General features: G+C 37.5%; 1 protein-coding gene and 1 non-coding gene across 2 annotated transcripts in view; both read right to left on the bottom strand.

Moving 5' to 3' along the window:
* Positions 1-25949, bottom strand: part of CCDC30 (coiled-coil domain containing 30) — a 186539-nt gene that overhangs the window by 74064 nt on the left and 86526 nt on the right. Inside the window, 3 exon segments of the mRNA XM_078331431.1 lie at positions 28-182; positions 6482-6691; positions 17922-18101. Coding sequence (XP_078187557.1) covers positions 28-182; positions 6482-6691; positions 17922-18101 — 545 coding nt within the window.
* On the bottom strand, positions 15291-15397 carry LOC118143352 (U6 spliceosomal RNA). The gene has a single exon (XR_004727579.1). It is a non-coding gene; the product is annotated as a U6 spliceosomal RNA (small nuclear RNA).

Below are 25949 nucleotides of genomic sequence, written 5' to 3'. Positions count from 1 at the left end.
GGAAACTGAGATCTGTGCTCCTCTTACCCCTTCTGTTGTTCTTCTTGATATTGTTGCTTTACTTTAGCTTCATTTTCTGTTGCTTCTTTTATCTTTTCCTCTAGCTGCTGCTTCTCTGAAATACAAGTGTCTGTGAGACAGACTTTATGAGCATGTTCTAATTTCTGCTGCAGGTCCAAAATCTTGGAAGGAAAAAAGTTTACAAGTAAAGCATTAAGAAGAGTGTGACTTTTTTCAAATTAGCAGAAGAACATACAAATAGCAAACATAGCAGTGCTAACGTATTAATCTGACCTGAAGTAAAGAGAGTAGCTAGATTTAATTTTAAAATAAATTGTTTAATTTTGCAGTATGTAACTCATTCATATAATTCAATATGTGTGTATAAAAGAAACTACAGGCCAGACATAGTGGCTCATGCCTGTAATCGCAGACCTGTGGGAAGCTGAGCTGGGTGGATCACTTGAGTCTCAGGCATTCAAGACCAGCCTGGGCAACATGGTGAAACCCTATCCCTACAAAAAAATATAAAAATTAGCTGGGCATGGTGGTGAGTGCCTATAGTCCCAGCTACGCAGGAATCTGAGGTGAGAGGAATCAACTGAGCCCAGGGAAGCTGAGGCTACAGTGAGCTATGATTGTGCCACTGCACTCCAGCCTTGGTGACAGAGTGAGACCCTGTCTCAAAAAAAAAAAAAAAAAAAGGAGCTATATAGTGAAAAGTCTCCTTCCCATCCCTGTTCTATGTCCTCCAAATTTTCCTCCACCAAATAGATGACTGTGGTTTTTAATTTCTTGTGTACCCTTTCAGAGATTTATTTATGCATATATAAACACATATAATTATCCCACATACATATAAATTTTATACAAATGATGACATACTATACTATATGTAATTAGGCACCTTGCTTTTTTATAGCAATAAGCATTTGGTCATTTTTCCATATTGTATGCACATATTGAGTTGTCTTCTCTTTTATAGTTGCATACCACTCCACTGTAAGGATATACCATAACTTATTTCACCAGTGCCCTACTGGTGAACATTTAAGCTGATTCCAAACTTTTTCTGTTATAAACAATACTATTACAAACAATGTCTGTAGATTAAATTATGAGGTTTGGATTTACTAGGACAAAGGTTATGAGTATTTGTTTGTTGGATAGATAATGCCAAACTGCCTCCACAGGTATTAGACCAATTTATGCTTCCAACAGCACAGCGTGAGTGCACTTAGCTTCTTCACAGTGTGGCTAGATTCACGAATAACACCACAAAACAAAGTAGAAGCCGCTTATAAACCAAGCACCTATTAGCATATTGCTTAGCATCAATAATAGGTTCTTTAATGCTCTGGGAAAAATAAAAATATGATTTGTGAATTTGAAAGAGAGATAGATAGTTATATTTTAGAGTTTATAGGCTAGATTTAAAGTGTCATTTAAGAACATTTTTTCTTGTCTTTTTCATGTAGCAGCAAAAAACCATTACATTTTTGTTAATTTCCTTTAAATGTCTTTTTAGTTATTTTTATAAACCCTTGTGTCACCTTAAATTGTGCCAGGTACATAGTAGGTGCTCAATAAATATTTGTTGAATGAATAGATTTTCAGCAGGGTAGCTGTTATCCCTCTAATGCATTCCTGACCCAACAAGGAATCCTTTACAATGGCTTGGCATCACATGTCCCATGAACATTCAGTGAATGCCAGTGGGTGGCACCCGCTTTCTAAGAGAGGGGGATTTCTGCATCAGTCCCAAGCCCTGGTGCCTAGGTCTCTGCATAGTCCACACAGCATGAGAGAGGTGAAGATTCAGAATGATTCAAGGGCAAAGGCAGTAGGCAGCCAGCCATTTGAGGCCAGCTCTAGTTCCCTGGCACTGTTCTACTTAGTTCTGTCTAGGGAGACTTCTTTTTTTTTTTAAGATCCTATTTTTTTCTTTTCTTTTTTTCTTTTTTTTAAATTGCATTTTAGGTTTTGGGGTACATGTGAAGAACATGCAAGATTGTTGCATAGGTACACACGTGGCAGTGTGATTTGATGCCTTCCTCCCCTTCACCTATATCTGGCATTTCTCCCCATGCTATCTCTCCCCAACTCCCCACCCACTGCTGTTCCTCCCCTGTTCCCACCAACAGACCCCAGTGTGTGATGCTCCCCTCCCTGTGTCCATCTGCTCTCCTTGTTCAACACCCGCCTATGAGTGAGAACATGCGGTATTTCATTTTCTGTTCTTGTGTCAGTTTGCTGAGAATGATGTTCTCCAGGTTCATCCATGTCTCTACAAAGGACACAAACTCATCGTTTTTGATTGCTATATAATATTCCATGGTTTATATGTGCCATATTTTCCCTGTCCATCTATCATCGATGGGCATTTGGGTTGATTCCAGGTCTTTGCTATTGTAAACAGTGCTGCAATGAACATTCGTGTGCATATGTCCTTATAGTAGAACGACTTATAGACCTTTGGATATATACCCAGTAGTGGGATTGCTGGGTCAAATGGAATTTCTATTTCTAGGTCCTTGAGGAATCGCCACACTGTCTTCCACAATGGTTGAACTAATTTACACTCCCACCAACAGTGTAAAAGTGTTCCTAATTCTCCACATCCTCTCCAGCATCTGTCTCCAGATTTTTTAATGATCGCCATTCTAACTGGCGTGAGATGGTATCTCAATGTGGTTTTGATTTGCATCTCTCTAATGACCAGTGATGATGAGCATTTTTTCATATGTTTGTTGGCCTCATGTATGTCTTCTTTTGTAAAGTGTCTGTTCATATCCTTTGCCCACTTTTGAATGAGCTTGTTTTTTTCCTGTAAATCTGTTTGAGTTCTTTGTAAATTCTGGATATCAGCCCTTTGTCAGATGGGTAAACTGCAAAAATTTTTTCCGATTCTGTTGGTTGCAGATTGGGAGACTTCTTACTTAAGGAATGCAGTACTAATTCCACAGACAAAAGCACCACCTCATTGGCTTCTCTGTCAAGGATACATGCTAAACTTTTGAACAATTTAAGAAAGGGAACATTTCCAATACTTTTGAAGCCCCTCTGTGACCCTCTTTGATTATCCCTCTTCCCTCCCCACCAGAGAAAACCAATATCCTGAATTTTATGTTAATCATATCCTTGCTTTTTATTTTTAATAATTTCTCTCTCTCTCTCTCTCTCTCTCTCTCTCTCTCTATATATATATATATATATATATGATAGGTTTTTTTGTTTTGTTTTGTTTTTTGAGACAGGGTCTTACTATATCGCCCAGGTGATCACCTGCCTTAGCCTCCAGAGTAGCTGGTACTACAGGCACACACTACTATGCCCAGCTAACTTATTTATTTTTGTAGAGATAGGTTCTCACTATGTTGCTCAGGCTGGTCTTGAACTTTGGGCTGGTCAAGATCCTCCCACCTCATCCTGCCAGAGTGCTGGGATTACAGGTACGAATCACCATGCTAATAGTTTTTATTTTGCACAACTTTGACTTTTTAAAATCTATGGAATCATACTGTATTTTTGGTGACTTTAAAAAATTTATTGTATTGAACTACAATATGTACCTATAGTTCACTCATTTTCATTGTTGCATGCTATTGTTACCAGGGCAGCCCTGATGAAATAACTGGGAAAGTTCTTTTTCTTACTGTTTTTCTTTAGTCCCTTTATGTAAAGGCATAATTGCTTAAAGAAACTGACAGTCTGTAATGGTACCAGAATATATTGACCCCTAATGAGATACAAGAGGAAGATAGGACCTTGCAAATTAGAGCAAATGGAGGACCTCTAGTTGCCTTTAAGTCATTAACATATCATTATAATGCTCAAATTCCCTCCTCTAAAAGAAAATCTCCACTAGTTTGTGTACATGTTGTATGAAGGTGTGTGTTTATACACTGAGCCTGTGCATCTGCAGTCCCACCCTGCACATGCTAACATTCCTCTTCCACCCTGCACCCAGTCCTTAAAAACCCTATGCCTTCTCTTGTTCAGGGAGAAGGAGCCTATCCTATTCCATTCCTGGCCAGTGAGTAAAACCAACCTATCTTCCTTCCTTCCTTTTTCTTTCTTTCCTTTTCTTTTCTCCTTCCTTCCTTTCTTCCTTCCCTCCTTTCCTCCCTCCCTCCTTCCTTTTCTTTTTCTTTTCTTTACTCTCTCCTTCCTTCCTTTCTTTCTTTCTTCCTTCCTTCCTTCCCTCCTTCCCTCCCTCCCTCCCTCCCTCCCTTCCAACAGAGTTTCACACTTGTCACTTAGACTAGAGTGCAATAGCACAATCTCAGCTCACTACAACCTCTGCTTCCAGGGTTCAAGTGCTTCTCCTGCCACAGCCTCCCAAGCTGCTGGGATTAAAGGTACATACCACCACACCTGGCTAATTTTTGTATTATTTTGCATTATTAGTATTATTTTTATATTATTAGTAAAATGTATAATTTAACCATTTTGTCCAGGCTGGTCTCAAACTCCTGATCTCAGGTGATCCACCCGCCTTGGCCTCCCAAAGTGCTGGGATTACAGGCATGAGCCACTGCACCTGACCATTCTTTCTCTTTTCTTTTTCCTTCCTTCCTTTGTTCCCTCCCTCCCTCCCTTCCTTCCTTCCCTCCTGCCTGCCTGTCTGCCTTGCCATTTTTTCTCTTTTCTCCTTCCTTCTTTCTTTCCTTCCTTCCTTCCTCCCTCCTTCCCTCCTTTCTCTGACTCTTTCGCTGTCTCCTTTTTTTTTTTTTAATAAGTTAATTATAGGGATATGGCTGCTACATAGACAGAACAGGGCTACCCCATAGGCAGAGTAGCCTGAATGCCCTTTCTTTGCCACTGATACAAAGTGAGGGAAAGAGCTCGGCTTACTAGTAATACTACTGTATAAATATACAATTTATTTTTTTGATCTTGTGTCGGGGACATTTGGGTTGTTTCTAGTTTTCTGCTATTCAGAACAATGATACTATGAACATGACTGTATTCCTGTCTTCTGATACGCACATGCAGTATAAGAGATTTTCTTATACCTAGAAGTGTTAAGATGTATGATGCACACATCTTTAAAACATTTATACTAATTATCTCTTCCAAATGAAGTCAATATATATGTGGTCTTCTTGCACCAAATCCTCACCAATAGTTAGTATTGTCTAAGTTTTAAAATCTTGCCAATCTTTACCAATTTTACCAATTGCTTTTTAATGGAATAATATCCATATGGTAAAGTAACATCCACATATACATATGGTGAATAACATACATATCTTAAGTGCACTCAATGAAATGTGACTTGTATAACTACTTCTCAGATCAAGATACAGAATACTTGCAGCACCACAGAGGATTCCCTCGTGCCCCCCTCAGTCAATACCTGTCATAAGAATAATTACTATCTTATCTCCATAGCTTAGTTTTATCTATTCTTGAAATTTATATACATAGAATTATATAGTATGAACGCTTTTGTTCTGGTTTCTTTAACTCAACATTAGATTTTTTAGTTTAATTCAGATTACTGTCATAGATTTTTTGATATTTGCTTCATATTGTATGGTCTGATGAAATTATTATTTTTTAAATTTTATTTTTTGAGACAGAGTCTTGCTCTGTTGCTAGGCGCCAGGCTGGAGTGCAGTGGCACAATCTCGGCTCACTGCAACCTCCGCCTCCCGGGTTCAAGCAATTCTGCCTCAGCCTCCCGAGTAGCTGGGACTACAGGCACATGCCACCACACCCAGCTAATTTTTGTATTTTTAGTAAAGACGAGGTTTCACCATGTTGGTCAGGATGGTCTCGATCTCTTAACCTGGTGATCCGCCTGCCTCGGCCTCCCAAAGTGCTGGGATTACAGGCTTGAGCCACCACGCCCGGCCGAAATTATTTTTTAATCCAATTTAATTCTCAAACTTGCACATCAAAACATACAACTGTTACATACTACTGCCACCTAGTGTTGGGCAGTCTAAAATGAAGGGGCAATATTTCAAAATGGTTCATTTCACAACAGAAATCCCCCTACAAAATTACAAAATATGTTTGATGTGATGAATATGACAATTATCCTGATCTGATCACTATACATTATATGTATTGAAATATACTATGCACCCCATGAACATGTACAATTGTCGATGAAAAAAACAAAATTAAAACAAAATTTACATTAACAGCCAATCCAAATGAGAGAATAATAAGTCTTCTCAAATGTGAAAGTATAAAACAAGTTATATGGGCTCAGTCAGTTCTTTAAGTTCATGTTATAGCTTTAATAAAGCTTACCTTTTTAAGTCCATGAAGATTTTATAAATACACAAAAATTACTGAGATTGTAGGAACAGGTGAAACCAAAACAGAAGAAAACATGGGAGAGTTTTTAAAAAATTAAAATTCTGTCAAGTCTGCATCATATTTATTTCTTAAAATCCTCAGGGAAATAAGATTTCAGTAGTGTATTCAGTGTATGCTATTTATTAAGCATGAGGATAATTACCTTTTCCTCTGCATCAGCAACTTTAGATTTCTCCTGAGCCAGCTTTTCCTGTAGGTTGTTCTGTGATTTAATGCTCTGAGTCTGTTTCAGTACTTCCAACTCCAGTTCCTTGATTTTCTGCTGACAATGCTTGCACTCTGCCATGAGTGAAGAGCACATCTTTGTACTGTCTAATAACTTCTGTTGGGCATGCTTTAGTTCAATCTTTATCTAGAGGTAGAGAATAAATAATAATATAAATAAGTGTGGAATGAATGTGAACTACAATAAGCAGCTTTCACAGGAGTATAGTCCCCTAAAAGCCAACAAACACCAATGTCACATGGCTGAGTACCTCTTTGGAGCTGCCATATGTTAGTAAGAATTTCCAAAGTTTAGTCAGGGGCAGCCAGACAAAGGAATTTTCCCGATTTCTATATATGCACGGTCTAAACATTTTCCATCCTTTCTTCAATCTACTCCAAACTGGTTTTCATCCCCACTACTCCAGTGAAACTTTCCACCAAGGATACTAACTGACCTCTTCATTGCTAAATAAATCCAATGGATAAGTTACCTCTCAGTAGCATTGTGATACCAAACTTTGCTGGTTTTCACTTACTTCTCTGCTGCTCTTTCTTGGTCTCCTTTGTAGACTCTTCCAGTGCTACCCAACACGTAAGTATTACTGAACTCCTCTAGGCCTAGAAAGTGGATGATTTGCTATCCATTTCTATAATATGAAATGCCATTTTATGCCAATAATTACCAAAATGAAATTCCTTGATTCTGCCCATGTCTTCAAAGTCTTCTTTTTTTCCTCTGTCTTCCCAATTTCAGTAAATAATGCCACCATCCAAACTTTTGTACAGGTCAGTAATCCCTGAGTCTTCCTTTTCCACCATGAACCAATGCCAACCATTTAGCACATGCTGTCACTCTATTCCCAAATATACCCTACCCTAATTCATTTGTGTCCTCTTTGCCACCACCATAGTCTAGAGCATCATCTCTAACCTGGGCTATAGCAATTGCCTCTGCACTTGTCCTACCACTTCCATTTTTACTCCCTTCTAATCTATCCTTTAATGCTATGGCCAAATTTTCTTTTAAAAACATAAATTGGACTACTTGACACCCCTGCTTAGAATGTTTCAGGGGTCCCTTACTCCAAATCCCACCAGCTCACCTGGCTTTGTAAGCTCTGGCCCTTGTCTGTCTCTTTAAAACCATCTTATTTCTCCTTCTCCCACTGAACTCCTGTTACACTGGTTTGTATTTAGAGTTTGTGATACACCAACCTTTTTCCACACTTCCCTCTGCCAGAAATGCTTTCCCTTTTCCCTTCTCATTGCATGGTTGCCTGTCTAGTCTTCAGGTCTTAGCTTAAATGTCACTTTGCAGGGGACAATTTTCAGAATCATTTAATTAATATGAAATGTCCTTACTCATGATATCACTGTACCACATTTATTGCCTTCATCAAACATATCATGATTTATAATTTACCTGTTTATATCCCCTTTTCCCACTTTAAATTCAAAGAAAGCAGAGACTAGGTTTTTAATTCACTTCTTTTTATTTTTTAAATTCATTTCTTAATACCAATGCCTATCAAAGCACCTACTCACCTACCAGAGAGTAGGTGATTAATCAATTATTTACTGAGCAAGTAAATGAATGATATTCTAAGAAATATCAGAATGTGGTGAATGTATATACTGGGCAGGGAAGGCTTATAGACAAAAGTGGTGAGAGAGAATTTACTTTGTTTTATTGGTAAATAGAATTCCCTGTTCTCAAAGCTTTTCAACTAAATTAATAGGGATGATAACTATAATGTCCTTCATCTGTATTAATCAGTCTGATTTATAAAGTGAATCTAAAAGTTAATTGTGTTCAACCTCTTCGAGTATCAGTTTCTTCATCTGTAATATAGGGATAATAACTGCTTACCTCATAAGACAGTAGTGAGGTTGCATTAAATGAGACAAAGCAATTAAAGCATCAAGAATAGAGCCAGCCACATAGGAAACACCTAACAAAAGTTAAATGTGGCTATTCAAGAATTGCTTTTAGAATATCTACTGCATTTGAAATACAGAGCTGAGGCATATAATAACATTACATTTGTTAGGCTTTCACATCTATGAAGTGGCTGGGACTGGTATTTTAGCCCATTTTAGAGGTAAAAAACTGAATCTCGAATAGTTGCCAGATGATAGAACCAAGGTCTGAACATAGTTTTCTGATTCTAAGCCAGTATTTATTTACTCTAAACTGTGAAATATGTATATTTATTACTTCTCTTAAAAGAATACAATAGAGTAGATCAACAAGCTAAAATGTGGTTCTTTGAAAAGCCAAAAATGAATAAACTTCTAGTGAGACTTATCAAGAAAAAAGCAACAAGGCAAATGAAACTAGTATCATAAAAGTGAAATGACCAGCACTATATATTTTTACTTCTCTTTTTCAAAAGCTACCTTTGATAAAATGTATATATATTTAAAAAGAAGACAAAATGAGTAAGTTTCTGTAAAACTTTAAAACATTTAAATGAAATGGAAAGTTTTTTAGAAAAATAAAATATAGCAAAGTTGATGCAAAAAGAAATAAAAATTATTTGACTTCTCATAACTGTTAAAAAAAATGGAACTAGAAATTAAAAACCTACCCAAAAGGAAGTGAAATCAGAAGGCTTTAGGGATGAGTTTTTTTGCAATAATTTAGAGGAAATCATTGTAACTTCATACAAACTCTTCCAGAAGACAGAAAAAGAGGGTATATTACCCATTTTATTTTAAGCAGTTAGGATAACCTTGATATCAAAATCTGACAAGGGTATTGCAAGGAAGTAAATGACAGGCCAGTCTCATTCACAGGGAAAGTTGCAAAAATCCTGAAGACATACCTATTAGCAAGTTAAATCCAGCATTGTAGGAAAAGAATAATATATGATGAAGTTAGATTTATCCCAGGAATGCAAAACTGAATTAACATCAGAAAACAGTCAAAGTAATTCAGCATATTAACAGATTAAAATTTTTTAAAATCTTCTCAAACTATTTGGAAAAAAATTTATGAAATTCAACATGTATTTGTCATAAAACATTCAGCAAACTAACACTAGAAAGCAATTTCCTTAATTTAATAAAGAATATCAATTTTTATTTATTTTTTCTTTCTAAAATACATTTGGATAAAATATCTATTTTTAAAAAGCTGTAAAAACATATTAAATGGTGAAATTTGAGAGCTTTTCCTTTGAGATTGGGAATTAGAAAAGGATGCCTACTGTCACCTGTTCTATTCAGCACTGTGCCAGCCAGTGCACAGATCACGAAAAAAGAATGAAAGGTTTAACATATGGAAAGGGAGAAAAAAAATTATCTTTAGATGATATGACTGCTTGCATAGAAAATTCAAAATAACATATACATAAATTATAGGAATAAAAAATTACGGGAAAGTTTTTACTAGAAAAGGATTACGTAAATTTTTATACATTTGGAAATGATTAGAAAATGATTTTTTTAAAGTTACCATTTATAATAGTATGGAAAATATCAGCACTTGTGAGTATGTCTAACAAAAGATATATAAGAAAATATAAATATTGAGAGAAATTAAAAACCTAAATACACGCGCTCTCTTCTTAGAGGATTCAATATTGCAAAATTTAAATTCTGCCCAAATTGACCTATAGATTCAATGTAATTCCAGCCGAACTCTCAAAAGGTTGTATGTGAATATGTGTGTTCTATGTGAGTTCATGCGAGTATGTGTTGTGGCTTAACAAACTGATTATAAAATTTATACAGGAACCCCAAACGCCTGGAATAGCCCAGATATGCCAGAACAAGGTAAAAAGATTTGATCTATCAAATGTCAATATTTATATAAAGTTAAAATTATCTTGACAGCATGGTATTGGCACAAGGGCAGACAAATAGAACAATGGAGCAGAATAGGGAGCTCAGAAATATACCACAATAGGCTAGGCGTGGTGGCTCACACCTGTAATCCCACACTTTGGGAAGCTGAGGCAGAGGGGTGGATCACCTGAGGCCAGGAGTTCGAGACTAGCCTGGCCAACATGGCAAAACCCTGTCTCTACTAAAAGTATTAAAAAATTAGCCGGGTATGGAGGTATGTGTCTGTAATCTCAGCTTCTCGGGAGCCTGAGGCAGGAGCTTGAACCCGGGAGGCAGAGGTTGCAGTGGGCTGAGATCATGCCACTGCACTCTGGGTGACAGAGTGAGACCCCATCTCAAAAAAAAGTAAATAAATAAAAAATACATACATACGTATATAGAGGATAATATAGAATAGCTTTATGACTTTGAAGTAGTAAAAAATTTATTAAACCAGACCCCCAAATCACTAGTTATAATGAAAAATAATGATTATTAAAATTCAGGCTGGGCACGGTGGTTCATGCCTGTAATCCCAGCACTTTGGGAGGCCAAGGCAGGCAGATCATGAGATCAAGAGTTTGAGACCAGCCTGGCCAACATAGTGAAATGCCATCTCTACTAAAAATATAAAAAAAAAATAGCTGGGCTTGGTGGCGGGCACCAGCTATCCCAGCTACTTGGGAGACTGAAGCAAGGAGAATTGATTCATCAAAAGAAATTTAAGGAGAATGAAAATGCAAGCCACAGAATCAATGTTTGTAATACATACAAAGGATTCATGTATTTTAAAAAAACTCTATAAATTAATGAAAAATTAAAATTACAGAAACAAAAATTAAATATGAACAAAATCTTGAACAAGCACTTCACAAAATAGAAACTCAAATGGCAAATAAATGTATAAAAAGCTGCTCAACCTTGTTTACAAACAGGCAAATGCACACTAAAACCACAAGGAACTACCGCTGTACATGTATACTAGGCTTGCAAACATTTTAAAGTCTGACGGTTCCAAGAATTGGTGAGGCTATAGAGCAATGGGAACCTTCAGACACTGCTGGTGGAAGAATTTAGGAGTTGAAATAATACATATGCTATGATAAAATAATTCCACTCCCAATTTCTTCCTAGAGGAATGTGTACTTATGAACATCAGGATACACATGCATGAATGTTCATTGCAGCAGTCTTTAATAAGTAGAAGCCACAAGAACAGAAAATGAAACACCGCATATTCTCACTCACAGGCGGGTGATGAAAAATGAGAACACATGGACACAGAAAGGGGAGTACTAAACACTGGGGTCTATTGGGGGGAAAAGGGGAGGGCCAGTGGGGGGGGTGGGGAGGGATAGCCTGGGGAGAAATGCCAAATGTGGGTGAAGGGGAGAAGGAAAGAAAAGCACACTGCCATGTGTGTTCCTACGCAACTGTCTTGCATGCTCTGCTCATGTACCCCAAAACCTAAAATCCAATAAAAAATTAAAAAAAAAAAAAGTAGAAGCATTGCTCAGTTCTATTCCTCTATCTTGCGACACAGGAAAGAGTCTGATACTCATTAACTGAACATATCTGAAATAATGTGCTGTTATACCCTCTGTTCAAAGGCAAAACTCTTTTAGCAAAAGCTGCTCGACTGTGTAGAGTGCTTAGCTTATGAAATTTCCTTTCCTCATTTTGCATTAATTTTTGAAGACCAGAAATACCATTTCCAAAAATGTCAGTGGACACATAAAAATGGTCATATGCTTTGTTAAACAGAATGAAATGAATGTATGTAGAAGTAAAGAAATTAAACGTTAAGGGCAAAATGCCTTAATATCATTGGTGGATCAATGTAGATCAACAGGAAAAAAATGTAATAAGCTTATCTCATTGATATTACCAAAAAGAAATTCTCAATCAAGTTTTAATACATTTCCTATTTTTCCAGTGAAAACCCCTTCCTACCTTGCCATTCTAAACAAATTCACCTTCTCTCTCTCTCTCTTTTTTTTCATTTTATTTTGGAGGGTTGGTACAGCTTTTGAAACTTTAATGATAAGAACAAATCTATTAGCTGTTGATTTCTTCTCAAAAGGCACTCTAACCTTTTAGAAAGCCTAGAAGTTTCATTTTTGAGAACAATCTTACCATAAAAAAACTCAGTAAGACACAGACAATGAATAGATGAGAAACAAATCAAAGAAAAAGAAGAAATCAAGTGTTTTGGAATATTTGGTGCACTGAATTTGTTTAAGATTAAGAAGCCTAAACTCATTGAAAACAGAAAGGGTATAAGTCCTTTCATAATATGATGCCTATTTACTCCACAGGCCAAGAAAGGTAAAGGCTTTGGGGACTGTGATCAAAGAGTCAACACTTAGGGTTTTGGTGATACTGGTAATGATTAAATAAGACAACGCTGGGGCAAACACTGTTATGGCCAATGACCTGTGCATCCAAGGCAGCTTCTTCAGTTTCAAGTTGGGACAGTGGAGCACCAAGCAGAGGATCTAGAACAGCGTCCTGGTACAGGTGGTGGCAGAGCAGCAACCTGCCTGAAGCTCTGCAAGCCTGCAACATTCTTTTTAACATGTAAAATGTCCATAAGCCATATAAAAAATAAATAAAGTATGGTATTTTCTTACAGTAGAATATTACACTGCAAAGAAAATGAATGAGCAATGGCTATACACTACAACATGGATGAATCTTGCAGACAGAGTTATCATTAAGTCAGACACAAGGTATACATACTGTTTATATTTTTGAAATATGAAAAATAGGGAAAGCAACTATATTGTGTAAGATTCATAAACAGTTGATAAAACTATAAAGTAAAGCAAGAAAATTATTACCAAAATTAGTGGTTACTACTGGGGTGGAAGGTGATGGGATTAGGATGGGAACAAGGTATGCAGGAGCCACTAGTGTGCTGGCATTGTTCTATTTCTTGTCCTGAGTAGTGTTTAGATTTCTATTTATTTTATGACAACTAGGTAAACTGTATGTTTTATGTACTTTCTAAGTGTTATATTTCACAATGAAATGGTTTAAAAGCAATAAATTAGCATTTTGGTTTCTTTTTTAAAAAGTAGGTTGGGCACGGTGGCTCATGCCTGTAATCCCAGCACTTTGGGAGGCCGACGCGGGCAGATCACCAGGTCAGAAGATCGAGACCGTCCTGACCAACAAGGTGAAACCCTGTCTCTACTAAAACAAAAAACTAGCTGGGCGTGGTGGCACATGCCTGTAGTCCCAGTTACTTGGCCCAGTTACTTGGGAGGCTGAAGCAGGGGAATCACTTGAACCTGGGAGGCAGAGGTTGCAGTGAGCCAAGATCGTGCCACTGCACTCCAGCCTGGTGACAAAGCAAGACTCTGTCTCAAAAAAAAAAAAAGAAAGAAAAGAAAAGAAAAAGTAATATTTATTTATTTAATTTTAATTTTTTTTTTTTTTTTTGAGACTCAGTTTCACTCTGTTAGCCAGGCTGGAGTGCAGTGGTGTGATCATAGCTCTCTGCAGCTTCAAACCCTTGGGCTCAAGCAATCCTCCTGCCTTGGCCTCCCAAAGCACTACGATTGTAGGCTTGAACCACTGCACCCAGTCAATATTTTTATTTATTTTTCTTATTTTTAAATTATACTTTAAGTTCTGGGATAAACGTGCAGAACATGCAGGTTTGTTATATAGGCATACATGTGCCATGTTGGTTTGCTGCACCCATCAACCCTTTATCTATATTAGGTATTTCTCCCTTTGTCCCCCACCCCCGGCAGGCCCCAGTGTGTGATGTTCCCCTCCTTGTATCCATGTGTTTAACTTCCACTTACAAGTGAGAACACACAGTGTTTGGTTTTCTGTTTCTGTATTAGTTTGCTGAGAATAATGGTTTCCAGCTTCATCCATGTCCCTGCAAAAGACATAAACTCATCCTTTTTGTGGCTGTATAGTATTCCATGGTGTATATGTGCCATATTTTCTTTATCCAGTCTATCATTGATGAGCATTTGAGTTGGTTCCAAGTCTTTGCTATTGTGAATAGTACTGCAATAAACAGACATGCACATGTGTCTTTATAGTAGAATGATTTATAATCCTTTGGGTATATATCCTATAATGGGATTGCTGGGTCAAATGGTGTTTCTGGTTCTGGATCCCTGAGGAATCACCACACTGTCTTGCACAATGGTTGAACTAATTTACACTCCCACCAACAGTGTAAAAGCGTTCCTATTTCTCCACATCCTTGCAAGCATCTGTTGTTCCCTGACTTTTTTTTTTTTTTTTTTTTTTGAGACAGAGTTTCATTCTTGTTGCCCAGGTTGGAGTTTCACTCTTGTTGCCCAGGCTGGAGTGCAATGGTGCGATCTTGGCTCACTGCAACTTCTGCCTCCCAGGTTCAAGTGATTCTCTTGCCTCAGCCTCCTGAGTAGCTGGGATTACAAGCATGCACCACCATGCTCAGCTAATTTTTTGTATTTTTAGTAGAGACAGTGTTTCTCCATATTGGTCTCAAACTGGCTGGTCTCGAACTCCTGACCTCAGATGATCTGCCCACCTCAGCCTCCCAAAGGACTGGGATTATAGGTGTGAGCCACTGATGTTTTAATGATCGTCATTCTAACTGGCATGAAATGGTATCTTGTTGTGGTTTTGATTTGCATTTCTCTAGTGACCAGTGATGATGAGCTTTTTTTCATGTTTGCTGGCTGCATAAATGTCTTCTTTCGAGAGATGTCTGTTCATAGCCTTTGCCCACTTTTTGATGGGGTTGTTTTTGTCTTGTAAATTTGTTTAAGTTCTTGTAGATTCTGAATATTAGCCCCTTGTCAGATAGATAGATTATAAAAATGATCTGCCATTCTGTAGGTTGCCTGTTCACTCTGATGATAGTTTCTTCTGCTGTGCAGAAGCTCTTTCGTTTAAAAAATATGGAATGCTTCATGAGTTTGTGTGTCATCCTTGGGCAGGGGCCGTGCCAATCTTCTCTGTATTGTTCCAGTTTTAATATATGTGCCACTGAAGCGAGCATGTATTTTGGTTTCTTAATCAGTCTCATAAGCATGCCTAACATTAGAGACTCAAGTTTGATATTTTGAATGGATTTTTTTTTTTGAGACAGAGTCTCACTCTGTCACCCCAGCTTTATTGCAATGGCCTGATCACAGCTCACTGCAACCTCTGCCTCCCGGGTTCAAGTGATTCTCATGCTTCAGCCTCCTGAGTAGCTGGGACTACAGGTGTGTGTCACCACATCCAGATAACTTTTTGTTTTGTATTTTTAGTAGAAATGGGGTCTCACCATGTTGGCCAGGCTAGTCTTGAACTCCTGAGCTCAAGCGATCTGCTCACCTTGGCCCCCCAAAGTGCTAGGATTACAGGTGTCAGCCTGTAATCCCAGCTTTGAGTGGATTTTTTAAAGTGAGCACTAAGTTTGTAAAGCTGAGGTTCCAAAATGACCCAAATTCAGGAGAGGTATAATATGGAAAGATGTCTACACAGGAAAGAGAGAAAAAGACTTAAGTTTAAATTCTGACTCTACAATTTGCTAGCTTTGCAATCTTGAACAGTTTCCTCATCCAAAAAGTGCTGAACTATATATAGGGTTGTGAGGATGTTCATAAGAGATAAAGTGGACAGGCTGGGCCTGGTGGCTTACACCTGTAATCCCAGCATTTTGGGAGACTAACCCAGGAGGATCGCCTGAGGTCAGGAGCTCAAGACCAGCCTGGCCAACATGGTAAAACTCTGCCTCTACTAAAAATATAAAAATACAAAAATTAGCTGGCTGTGGTGGTGTGCACCTGTAATCCCAGCAACTCAGGAGGCTGAGTCAGGAGAATATCTTGAACCTGGGAGGCAGAGGTTGTAGTGAGCAGAGATCACACCACCGCACTCCAGCTTGGGCATCATAGTGAGACTCTGTCTCAGAAACAAACAAACAAAAAGAGATAAAGTGAACAAACTCTCAGTAAAGGATACTTATTGTATATAACTTTCTTAGATGCCTGGCCTAAGGAGCTAACCAAGAGGCTGATGTCTCATTCCTAAATGGCCAATAATTTATCTCACCATGGAGATTTAAAATAGACAAAAAAAAAAACTTCTCTTTTTTTAAAAAAATGTACTGCATGCTCTTTACAAACTGTGCAAAATAAAAATCTTCTCTTGTTACCAAGCTATCATTTATCCATCCCTGAAATTCATTAATCCAATAAATATTTATGGGGTACCAATCATATGTAAGGCATTATAACCTGTATAGTTCTGGCCATTGTTCCTTAAGAAATATGTAGTATTGTTACATGTTCAGAGTTAGAAAGTTAAAATGATCTAAGAAATGTCCTTGAACGGCTGTCTTATGGGAACATGTGATAAAGATTTAGAATTTAATTTAAAACTACAAAGACTTGAAGGAATATGATCAGTCTTCAAAAACTCATGAAGGGTGAGGATAGGGAAGAGTTTTATTCAAATAATCCCGAAATACTAGAACTCCCTAGAAGGGCTTCCTTGAAGTTTGGGATAAACAAATAGTTTTCCTCTATATCTTTCCTGCTAGACTGCGAGCTCTTGAAAAGTAGGGACCTTTCTTATCCATGTTTATGTCACTTTTCAAATAAGATTATTTTAACCCGCTAGGCCAGGAGCGGGCAAACTTTTCTCATAAAGGGCCAGGTAGTAAATATTTTAGACTTTGTGGGTCATATGGATTAATCACAACTATCAAATCTCTTACTGTAGCACAAAAGCAGCCATAATATGTAAACAGACAGATCTGGCTGCCAATAAAATTTTATTTATAAAACAGAAGGCAACCTACAGGCCAAAGTTTGCTCACCCCTGCAGCATGGGGATAAGGATTATGTTTATTGTGCCTACATTAAACTCTCAGTGTCTACAAAATTGCACATGAATATTTATTGATTATTGAATTTCAGAACCTTCAATAGAGGCTTACAGAAACTAAGACCTTAATATATATTTACAGAACTAAGCCATAATTAAAAGTAAGTACTGTTTAACATGGAGGTTAATTTTAAACATTTATATGGTTCATAAACTTTAGATGAATCTGTGTATGGCAGTTCTACATGTTATTTTAAAAAAAACATTTGGGAGATGTTGCCTTAACTATTTCATGCTGTTGTATTAGGAAGAACAACTTTGCTCTTCCATGAATTGTACCTTGATGCAATTGAGATTTGCCTGAACCAATAATAAAGGATACATCTAATAGGGACAAATAAGTCTAATGATACACAGGGCAGGACAGCTAAGGTTTAGGCTCAGGTCACTGAAGTTTAGTAAGTACTAAAAATTTTAGATGATGTTGTCAGAAGATTATGTAATTTAATGCCTTTTTCTATTTACAGGTTGATAACATACACATCCTTACTTAGCAGGGAAAAGTTAAAGGAGGAAGTTATCAGACAGCTCACATTGTCTGCACATTTATAGATCCTATCATGAATTATCAAGTAGAGGAATTTAGATTCGTTTCTTCCCAGGGCCAACTGAAACCCTTCCATAAAGGATGTGCCCACAAGAGTTACCTTGATGTTTTCTTCCTGAAGTAAGCTATTATGTTGCTTTAAGTCCAAGTTCTTCCCTCGTTCATATCGAAGCTCATTTTCAGCTGAGTTGCATAGAACCTGGAGCCGGTGCAAATTCTGGCGAAGTTGCTGTACTTCCTCTTGCTGGTTGTATTTTAGTTTTTCTCCAGATGATGGATGCTAAAGCAAACATTTAAAAAGAGAAACATGGACAATTAGAAGGAATACTGGTAAAACATGGGTTCAAGCTGTCAAAACCAGAACTGTAGAATGTGATTACTCACATGTAAATGTTTTTGGAGTTAGCTTATCTACAACAAACTACTCTCTTATATTTATGGATAGTTGGTACATGTTCATATAATACCTGTTATATTAGAGTAAAAATAACAAGAAAATTATGTGAACAAAGCAGTTAGGCACAGAAAACTAACCTTATTTTTCATATCAATGATAGAAGCACAGACAATTTTAGAGTAAAACACATTTAAAATGGGAAGTTCAAAGAGTCTATATGTTAAGAAGTAGGGTGAGAGAGAGAGTGTGCGCTTGTGTGTGGTGTCTGTTGGGAAAAAAAAGAAAGAGGAAACTTAGTAAGAGACCTAAGTTTCCAGCCTTCCTCATCAGTTTCCTTTTATTACCCTATGATTCTTCTCCCATAAACACACTCCCATAAAACACACTCTTTTAAGGCAGAATAGTATAGTATTGCATTTTGTACACATGCGCACACACCCACACACACACACACACAAAACTTCTGCAGATATCTCTGACATACTGGTTTCAAATCCCTTGGATATATACCTGGAAGTGGAATTGCTGGATCATATAAATAGCTCTATTTTTAATTTTTTGAGGCATCTCCATATGGTTTTCCATATTGGCTGTACTAATTTACATTCATACCCACAGTGTTGAAGTGTTCTGTTTTCTCCACATCCTTGCCAATACTTATCTTTTGTCTTTTTGATAAAAGCCATTCTAATAGGTGTTTAGTGGTATCTCATTGTGGTTTTAGTTTGCGTTTCCCTAATAATTCATGACGTTGAACGTTTTTTACATACCTGTTGGCCTTTTGTATGCCTTCTTTTGAGAAATGTCTATTTGCATCCTTTGCCTATTTTTTAATTGGATTATTTTTTTTCTTGCTCTTGAGTTTTTTGAGTTCCTTATATATTTTGGATATTACCCTTTTCAGATGTATGATCTACAAATATTTTTGCCCATTCTGTAGGTTGTCTCTTTACTCTGTTGTTTCCTTTGCTGTACAGAAGCTTTTTAACTTGACACAACCCCATTTGTCGATTTTGCTTTTAGAGTCACATCCAAAAAATCTTTGTCAAGAAAAATGTGAAATATTTTCCGTGTCAATCAATGGATGAACGGAAAAGAAAACATGGTATACACACACACACACACATATACAATGTAATACTGTTCAGCCTTTGAAAAGAGAAATCCTATGGTGGCTCATGCCTGTAATCCCAGCACTTTGGGAGGCCAAGGCAGGTGGCTTGCCTGAGCTCAGGAGTTAGAGACCAGCCTGCGCAACATGGTGAAACCCCATCTCTACGAAAATACAAAAAATTAGCTGGGCATGGCGGCGTGCACCTATAGTCCCAGCTACTTGAAAGGCTGAGGGAGAGAACTGCAAGAACCCAGGAGGCGGAAGTTGCAGTGAGCCAAGATTGCACCACTACACTCCAGCCTGGGCAACAGAGCGAAACTGTCTCAAAAAAAAAAGAAAGAAAGAAGGAAAGAAAGGAAAAGAGAGAAATCCTTTCATTTGTCACGACATGAATGAACTTGAAGGGCATTATGCTAAGTGAAATAAGGCAGGCACAGAAAGACAAATACTGTATGATCTCACTTATATGTGGACTCTAAAAAAGTTGAACTTGTAAAGTTGAACTCATAGAAGCAGCAAGTAGAATGGTGGTTGTCAGAGACTGCGGAGGGGAAGCATGGAATGGGAAGATGTTGGTCAAAGGGTGCAAAGCTTCTGATAGGCAGGATAAATTCTGGAGATGTATTGCATACCATGGTGACTATACTTATTAACAATGTGTTGTATACTTGAAAATTGCTAAAAGGAGTGGATCTTAAAAGTTCTCACCACAAAAAGTATGTGAGATAGATATGTAAATTAGCTTGATTTAATCATTTCACCATGTATACATATATATCAAAACATCAGGTTGTACACCACATATATACGATATTTGTCAATAATCCTGAATAGACTGGGCATGGTAGCCCACGCCTGTAATCCCAGCACTTTGGGAGGCTTAGGTGGGTGGATGACCTGAGGTCAGGAATTCGAGACCAGCATGGACAACATGGTGCAATCCCATCTCTACTAATAGTACAAAAATTAGCCAGGTGTGGTGGTGTGCACCTGTAGTCCCAGCTACTTGGGAGGCTGACATGAGAATCGCTTGAACCTGGGAGGTGGAGGTTGCAGTGAGCCAAGATCAAACCATTGCATTCCAGCCTGAGTGACAGAGAGAGACTCTGTCTCAAAAAAAAAAAAAAAAAAAAAGTCCTGAATAAAGCTATAAAAAATAAAGCACATGTATCAAACACCAGCAATACACTTTCCTATCAGGCTTCTCCAGTGAAATAAGAGAACCATCATTTGGATATTCTACAAAAGGTAGGCATAAGTAGGTATGCTGAATAGATAAACAATTCAATTTTATACAATTCAATAGATAAGATATTCTTAGCGTTTCCTTAGTCCTGGTCCGGTATCCTTCCTGTCTACAACTTTCTAAAAATCCCAAGTCATTATTTTAGTTTTAGCTTGCTTATATCCCTAAAGCAATACAGAAGCCCTCAAATCCTGTTGGCTCTTCAATTCCTATTTTGGTTTAGCTAAAAAGGCAATCTAAATACAATCTGCTTTTCTTAGAGCTGCAAGACTCTAAGATCCCTAGAAAAAATCTTCAATGGAGTATAATGTAATTATGAAGAAGCCTCACTTTTAAAAAATTTCTTCTAAAAAAAGCATTATACATGTGCAGAATGTGCAGGTTTGTTACAAAGGTATATGTGTGCCATGGTGGTTTGCTGTACCTATCGATTCATCCTCTAAGTTCCCTCCCCGAGCCTCCCACACTCCACAGGCCCTGGTGTGTGTTATTCCCCTCTCTGTATCCATGTGTTCTCAATGTTCAACTCCCACTTACGAGTTAGGTAACATGCAGTGTTTGGTTTTCCGTTGTTGTATTAGTTGGCTGAGGATGATGGCTTCCAGCTTTATCCATGTCCCTGCAAAGGACATGATCTCATTCCTTATTGTGGCTGCATAGCATTCCATGGTGTATATGTACCACATTTTCTTTATCCAGTCTACAATTGATGGACATTTGGGTTGGTTCCATGTCTTGGCTATTGTAAATACTGCTGCAATAAACATATTATAAATAGTGCTGCAATAAACATGTGCATGTGTCTTTACAGTAGAAGGATTTATATTTCTTGGGTATATACCCAGTAATGGGATTACTGGGTCAAATTGTATTGCTGGTTCTAGATCCTTGAGGAATCACCATGCTGTCTTCCACAGTGGTTGAACTAATTTACATTCCCACCAACAGTATAAAAGTGTTCCTATTTCTCCACAGCCTCACCAGCATCTATTGTTTCCTAACTTTTTAATAATTGCCATTCTGAATAGTGTGAAATGGTATCTCATTGTGGTTTTGATTTGCATTTCTCAGATGGTCAGTGGTGTTGGGCTTTTTTTTCGTATGTTTGTTGGCCAAGTAAATGTCTTCTTTTGAGAAGTGTCTGTTCATATCCTTTGCCCACTTTTTGATGGGGTTGTTTTTTTCTCATAAATATGTTTAAGTTCCTTAAATTCTAGATATTAGACCTTTGTCAGATGGGTAGATTGCAAAAATTTTCTCCCATTCTGCAGGTTGTCTGTTCACTCTGGTGATAGTTTCTTTTGCAGTGCAGAAGCTGTTTAGTTTAATTAGATCTCATTTGTCAATTTTGGCTTTTGTCACAATTGCTTTCAGCATTTTTGTCATGAAGTCTTTGCCCATGCCTATGTCCTGAATGGTACTGCCTAGATTTTCTTCTAGGGTTATTATGGTTTTGAGTTTTATATTTAAGGCTTTAATCCATCTTGGGTTAATTTTTGTTTAAGGGAAGGGATCCAGTTTCAGTTTTCTGCATATGGCTAGCCAGTTTTCTAGCACCATTTACTGAGTAGGAGATCCTTTCCCCATTGCTTCTTTTTGTCAGGTTTGTCAAAGATCAGATGGTTGTAGGTGTGTCGTGTTATTTCTAAGGTGTCTGTTCTGCTCCACTGGTTTATATGTTTGTTTTGGTACCAGTACCATGCTGTTTTGGTTACTGTGGCCTTGCATTATAGTTTGAAGTCAGCATAATGCCTCCAGCTTTGTTCTTTTTGCTTAGGAATGTCTTGGCTATATGGCTTTTATTCCATATGAAATTTTAAATAGTTTTTTTTTTTTCTAATTCTGTGAAGAATGTCAATGGTAGTTTGATGGGAATAGCACTGAATCTGTATTACTTTGGGCAATATAGACATTTTCATAATACTGATTCTTCCTATCCATGAGGATGGAATGTTTTTCCATTTGTTTGTGTTCTCTCTTATTTCCTTGAGCAGTGGTTTGTGGTTCTCCTTTCACATCCCTTGTTAGCCGTATTCCTGGGTATTCTCTTTGTAGTGATTGTGAATGGGAGTTCATTCATGATTTGTCTCTCTGCTTGCCTATTGTTGGTGTAAAGGAATGCTTGCGATTTTTGCACATTGATTTTGTATCCTGAGACTTTGGTGAAGTTACTTATCAGTTAAGTTTTTGGGCTGAGATGATGGGGTTTTCTAAATATAAAATCATGTCATCTCAGAGACAACTTGCCTGAGTGCCAGAACTTCCAATACTACACTGAATAAGAGTGGTAAGAGAGGGCATCCTTGTCTTGTATGAGTTTTCAAAGGGAATGCTTCCAGCTTTTGCTCATTCAATATGATATTGGCTGTGGGTTTGTCATAAATAGCTCTTATTATTTTGAGATATGCCCCATTAGTACCTAGGTTATTGAGAGTTTTTAACATGAAGGGATGCTGAATTTTATCAAAGGCCTTTTCTGCATCTATTGAGAGAATCATGTGGTTTTTGTCTTTGATTCTATTAATGTGATGGATTATGTTTATTGATTTCCATATGTTGAATCAGCCCTGCATTCCAGGAATGAAGCTGCCTTGATCATGGTGGATGAGTTTTTTGATGTGCTGTGGATTCAGTTTGCCAGTATTTTCTTGAGAATTTTTGCATCGATGTTCATCAGGGATATTGACCTGAAGTTTTCTTTTTTTGTTGTGTCTCTTCCCAGTTTTAGTAACAGGATGATGCTGGCTTTATAAAACAAGTTAGGGAGGAGTCCCTCCTTTTCAATTGTTTGGAATAGTTTCAGAAGGATTGGTACTAGCTCCTCTTTGTATTTCTGGTAGAATTCAGCTGTGAATCCTTCTGGTCCTGTGCTTTTTTTAGTTGGTAGGCTTTTAGTTACTGCCTCAATTTCAGAACTTTTTATCAGTCTATTCAGGGATTCAACTTATTCCTGGTTTAGTCTTGGCAGGGTGTATGAGTCCAAGAATTTATCCATTTCTTCTAGATTTTCTAGTTTATTTCTATAGAGATGTTTATAGTATTCTCTGATGGTAGTTTGTATTTCTGTGGGATCAGTGGTGATATCCCCTTATGATTTTTATTGTGTCTTTTTGATTCTTTCCTCCTTTCTTTTTATTATTCTAGCTATTGGTCTATCTGTTTTGTTAATTTTTTCAAAAAACCAGTTCCCAACGGGCACGGTGGCTCACGCCTGTAATTCCAGCAATTTTGGAGGCCAAGGTGGGCAGATCATGAGGACAGGAGTTCAAGACCAGCCTGGACAGCATAGCGATACCCCATCTCTACTAAAAATACAAAAAATTAGCCAGGCATGGTGGTGCGCAAAGAGGGAAATTTATCAACATAGATCAAAAAAGACAAAGGAGGGCATTACGTAATGGTAAAGAGAAAAATTCAACAAAAAGAGCTAATGATTCTAAATGTATAGGCACTCAATACAGGAGCATCCAGATTCATAAAACAAGTTCTTAGAGACCTACAAAGAGACTTAGACTCCCACACAATAGTGGGAGACTTTAACACTGCACTGTCATTATTACACAGATCAATAAGACAGAAAATTAACAAGGATATTCAGGACTTCTAACTCTGCTCTGGATCTAATGGACCTAGTAGACATCTACAGAACTCTCTGTGTGTGTCTTTGCACGTAAGATGGGTCTCCTAACATAGCACACCGATGGGTCTTGACTCCTTATCCAATTTGCCAATCTGTGTCTTTTAATTGGGGCATTTAGCCCACTCACACTTAAGGTTAGTATAGTTATGTGTGAATTCGATCCTGTCATCATGATGCTATTTGATTATTTTGCACACTAGTTTATGCAGTTTCTTCATAGTGTCATTGGTCTTTATATTTTGGTATGTTTTTGCAGTGGCTGGTATCGGTTTTTCCTTTCCATATTTAGTGCTTCTTTCAGGAGCTCTTGCAGGGCAGGCCTGGTGGTAATGAAATCCCCCAGCATTTGCTTGTTTGGAAAGAATTTTATTTCTCCTTTGCTTAGGAAGTTTAGTTTTGCTGGATATGAAATTCTGGGTTAAAAATTCTTTAAGAATCTTGAATCTTGGCCCCTAATCTCTTCTGGCTTGTAGTTTCTGCTGAGAGGTCCACTGTTAGACTGATGGGCTGCCCTTTGTAGGTGACCTGGCCATTCTCTATGGCTGCTCTCAACAGTTTTTCCTTCATTTTGACCTTGGAGAATCTGATGATTATGTGTCTTGGGGTAGATCTTCTCATGGAGTATCTTAATGGTAGAAGAACTCTCACTTTGGAATTAGATACACCTGTGTTTCAATCCTGACTCTACTACTTATTAATGGGAGATCCTGGAAAGATTACTTCATCTTTCTGTACTTCAATTTCCTCATCTTAAGATGTGGATAATAATGATTACGGCTGGATGGGGTGAAGAGTTAGTAAGATAGCACATGCAAGCACTTAGCACAATTTCTGGCACTTAATAAGCACTCAATAATGTTACCCATTACTGTTGATGCTTCCTAACTTTAACTGCCTTCATTTTCCATCTGAAAACAACCTGGAATGCCTTGATCACCATTCTACCTTCTTGTTTAACCATTATATAACAGCTTTTAACAATTAATTCATAATCAACAGGCTACAGGACCATTTAACATACCAAAACAGAGATACTATATACAAGAGATGCACCCCATTTTTACCAAGGGGACAAAGGCCCAAAAGTTTTAGCTTCTTTGGAAGGCTGGAAAAACCAGAACAGTTCTTCCCATCTATATTTTCCAGGTCAGCTACTCTGCCAGAGTAGAAATGCAAATTAGTTTTCAACACAGTCAGCTGTTGAAATAGCTAGACAAGCAGCCAACAAGAGTCTCTATTTTTTTCTCACCATATAACCCTGGTAGAAAGTTACTGCAGAGCATATACGCTCGATCAGTTTACTGGGAATCACATAAAAAAGAAAGGTAAGTACACATCGGTCTTTTTATTCTCCTCAATCAACAGATCTATTATGCCAATTAATTCATAATCAACAGCCTATAGGACCATTTAACATACCAAAAACTTCATTTATTCATAGGTAAATTAAAGACACAAGACCAGATGATGCCTAACATCTTTTCAGCTTCCTTAAGAATTAAAATAAGTTGGAACTAGCCTTAACTATCCTAATTTTATCAGCTTTTAATATTTTAAAATATTATTTTAATAAAATAAAGTACAAATGAATTTCATAGACTGTTGTAGGTATCCATGAGCCCCACACATTGGGCGCCAGAATGTAGGGAACCCGCCCTACATCACCCATGGGTACCCCAAGTTCAGTGGACAAAGGAATGAGAAAAGACAGATTAAGAGAGAAAGTGGGAC

The sequence above is a fragment of the Callithrix jacchus genome, chromosome 7 (genome assembly GCF_049354715.1).
Source record: "Callithrix jacchus isolate 240 chromosome 7, calJac240_pri, whole genome shotgun sequence".
Classification (NCBI taxonomy): Eukaryota; Metazoa; Chordata; class Mammalia; order Primates; family Cebidae; genus Callithrix; species Callithrix jacchus.
Note: the sequence above shows the minus strand (reverse complement) of the source record. Positions and strands in the feature narration are given on the sequence as shown.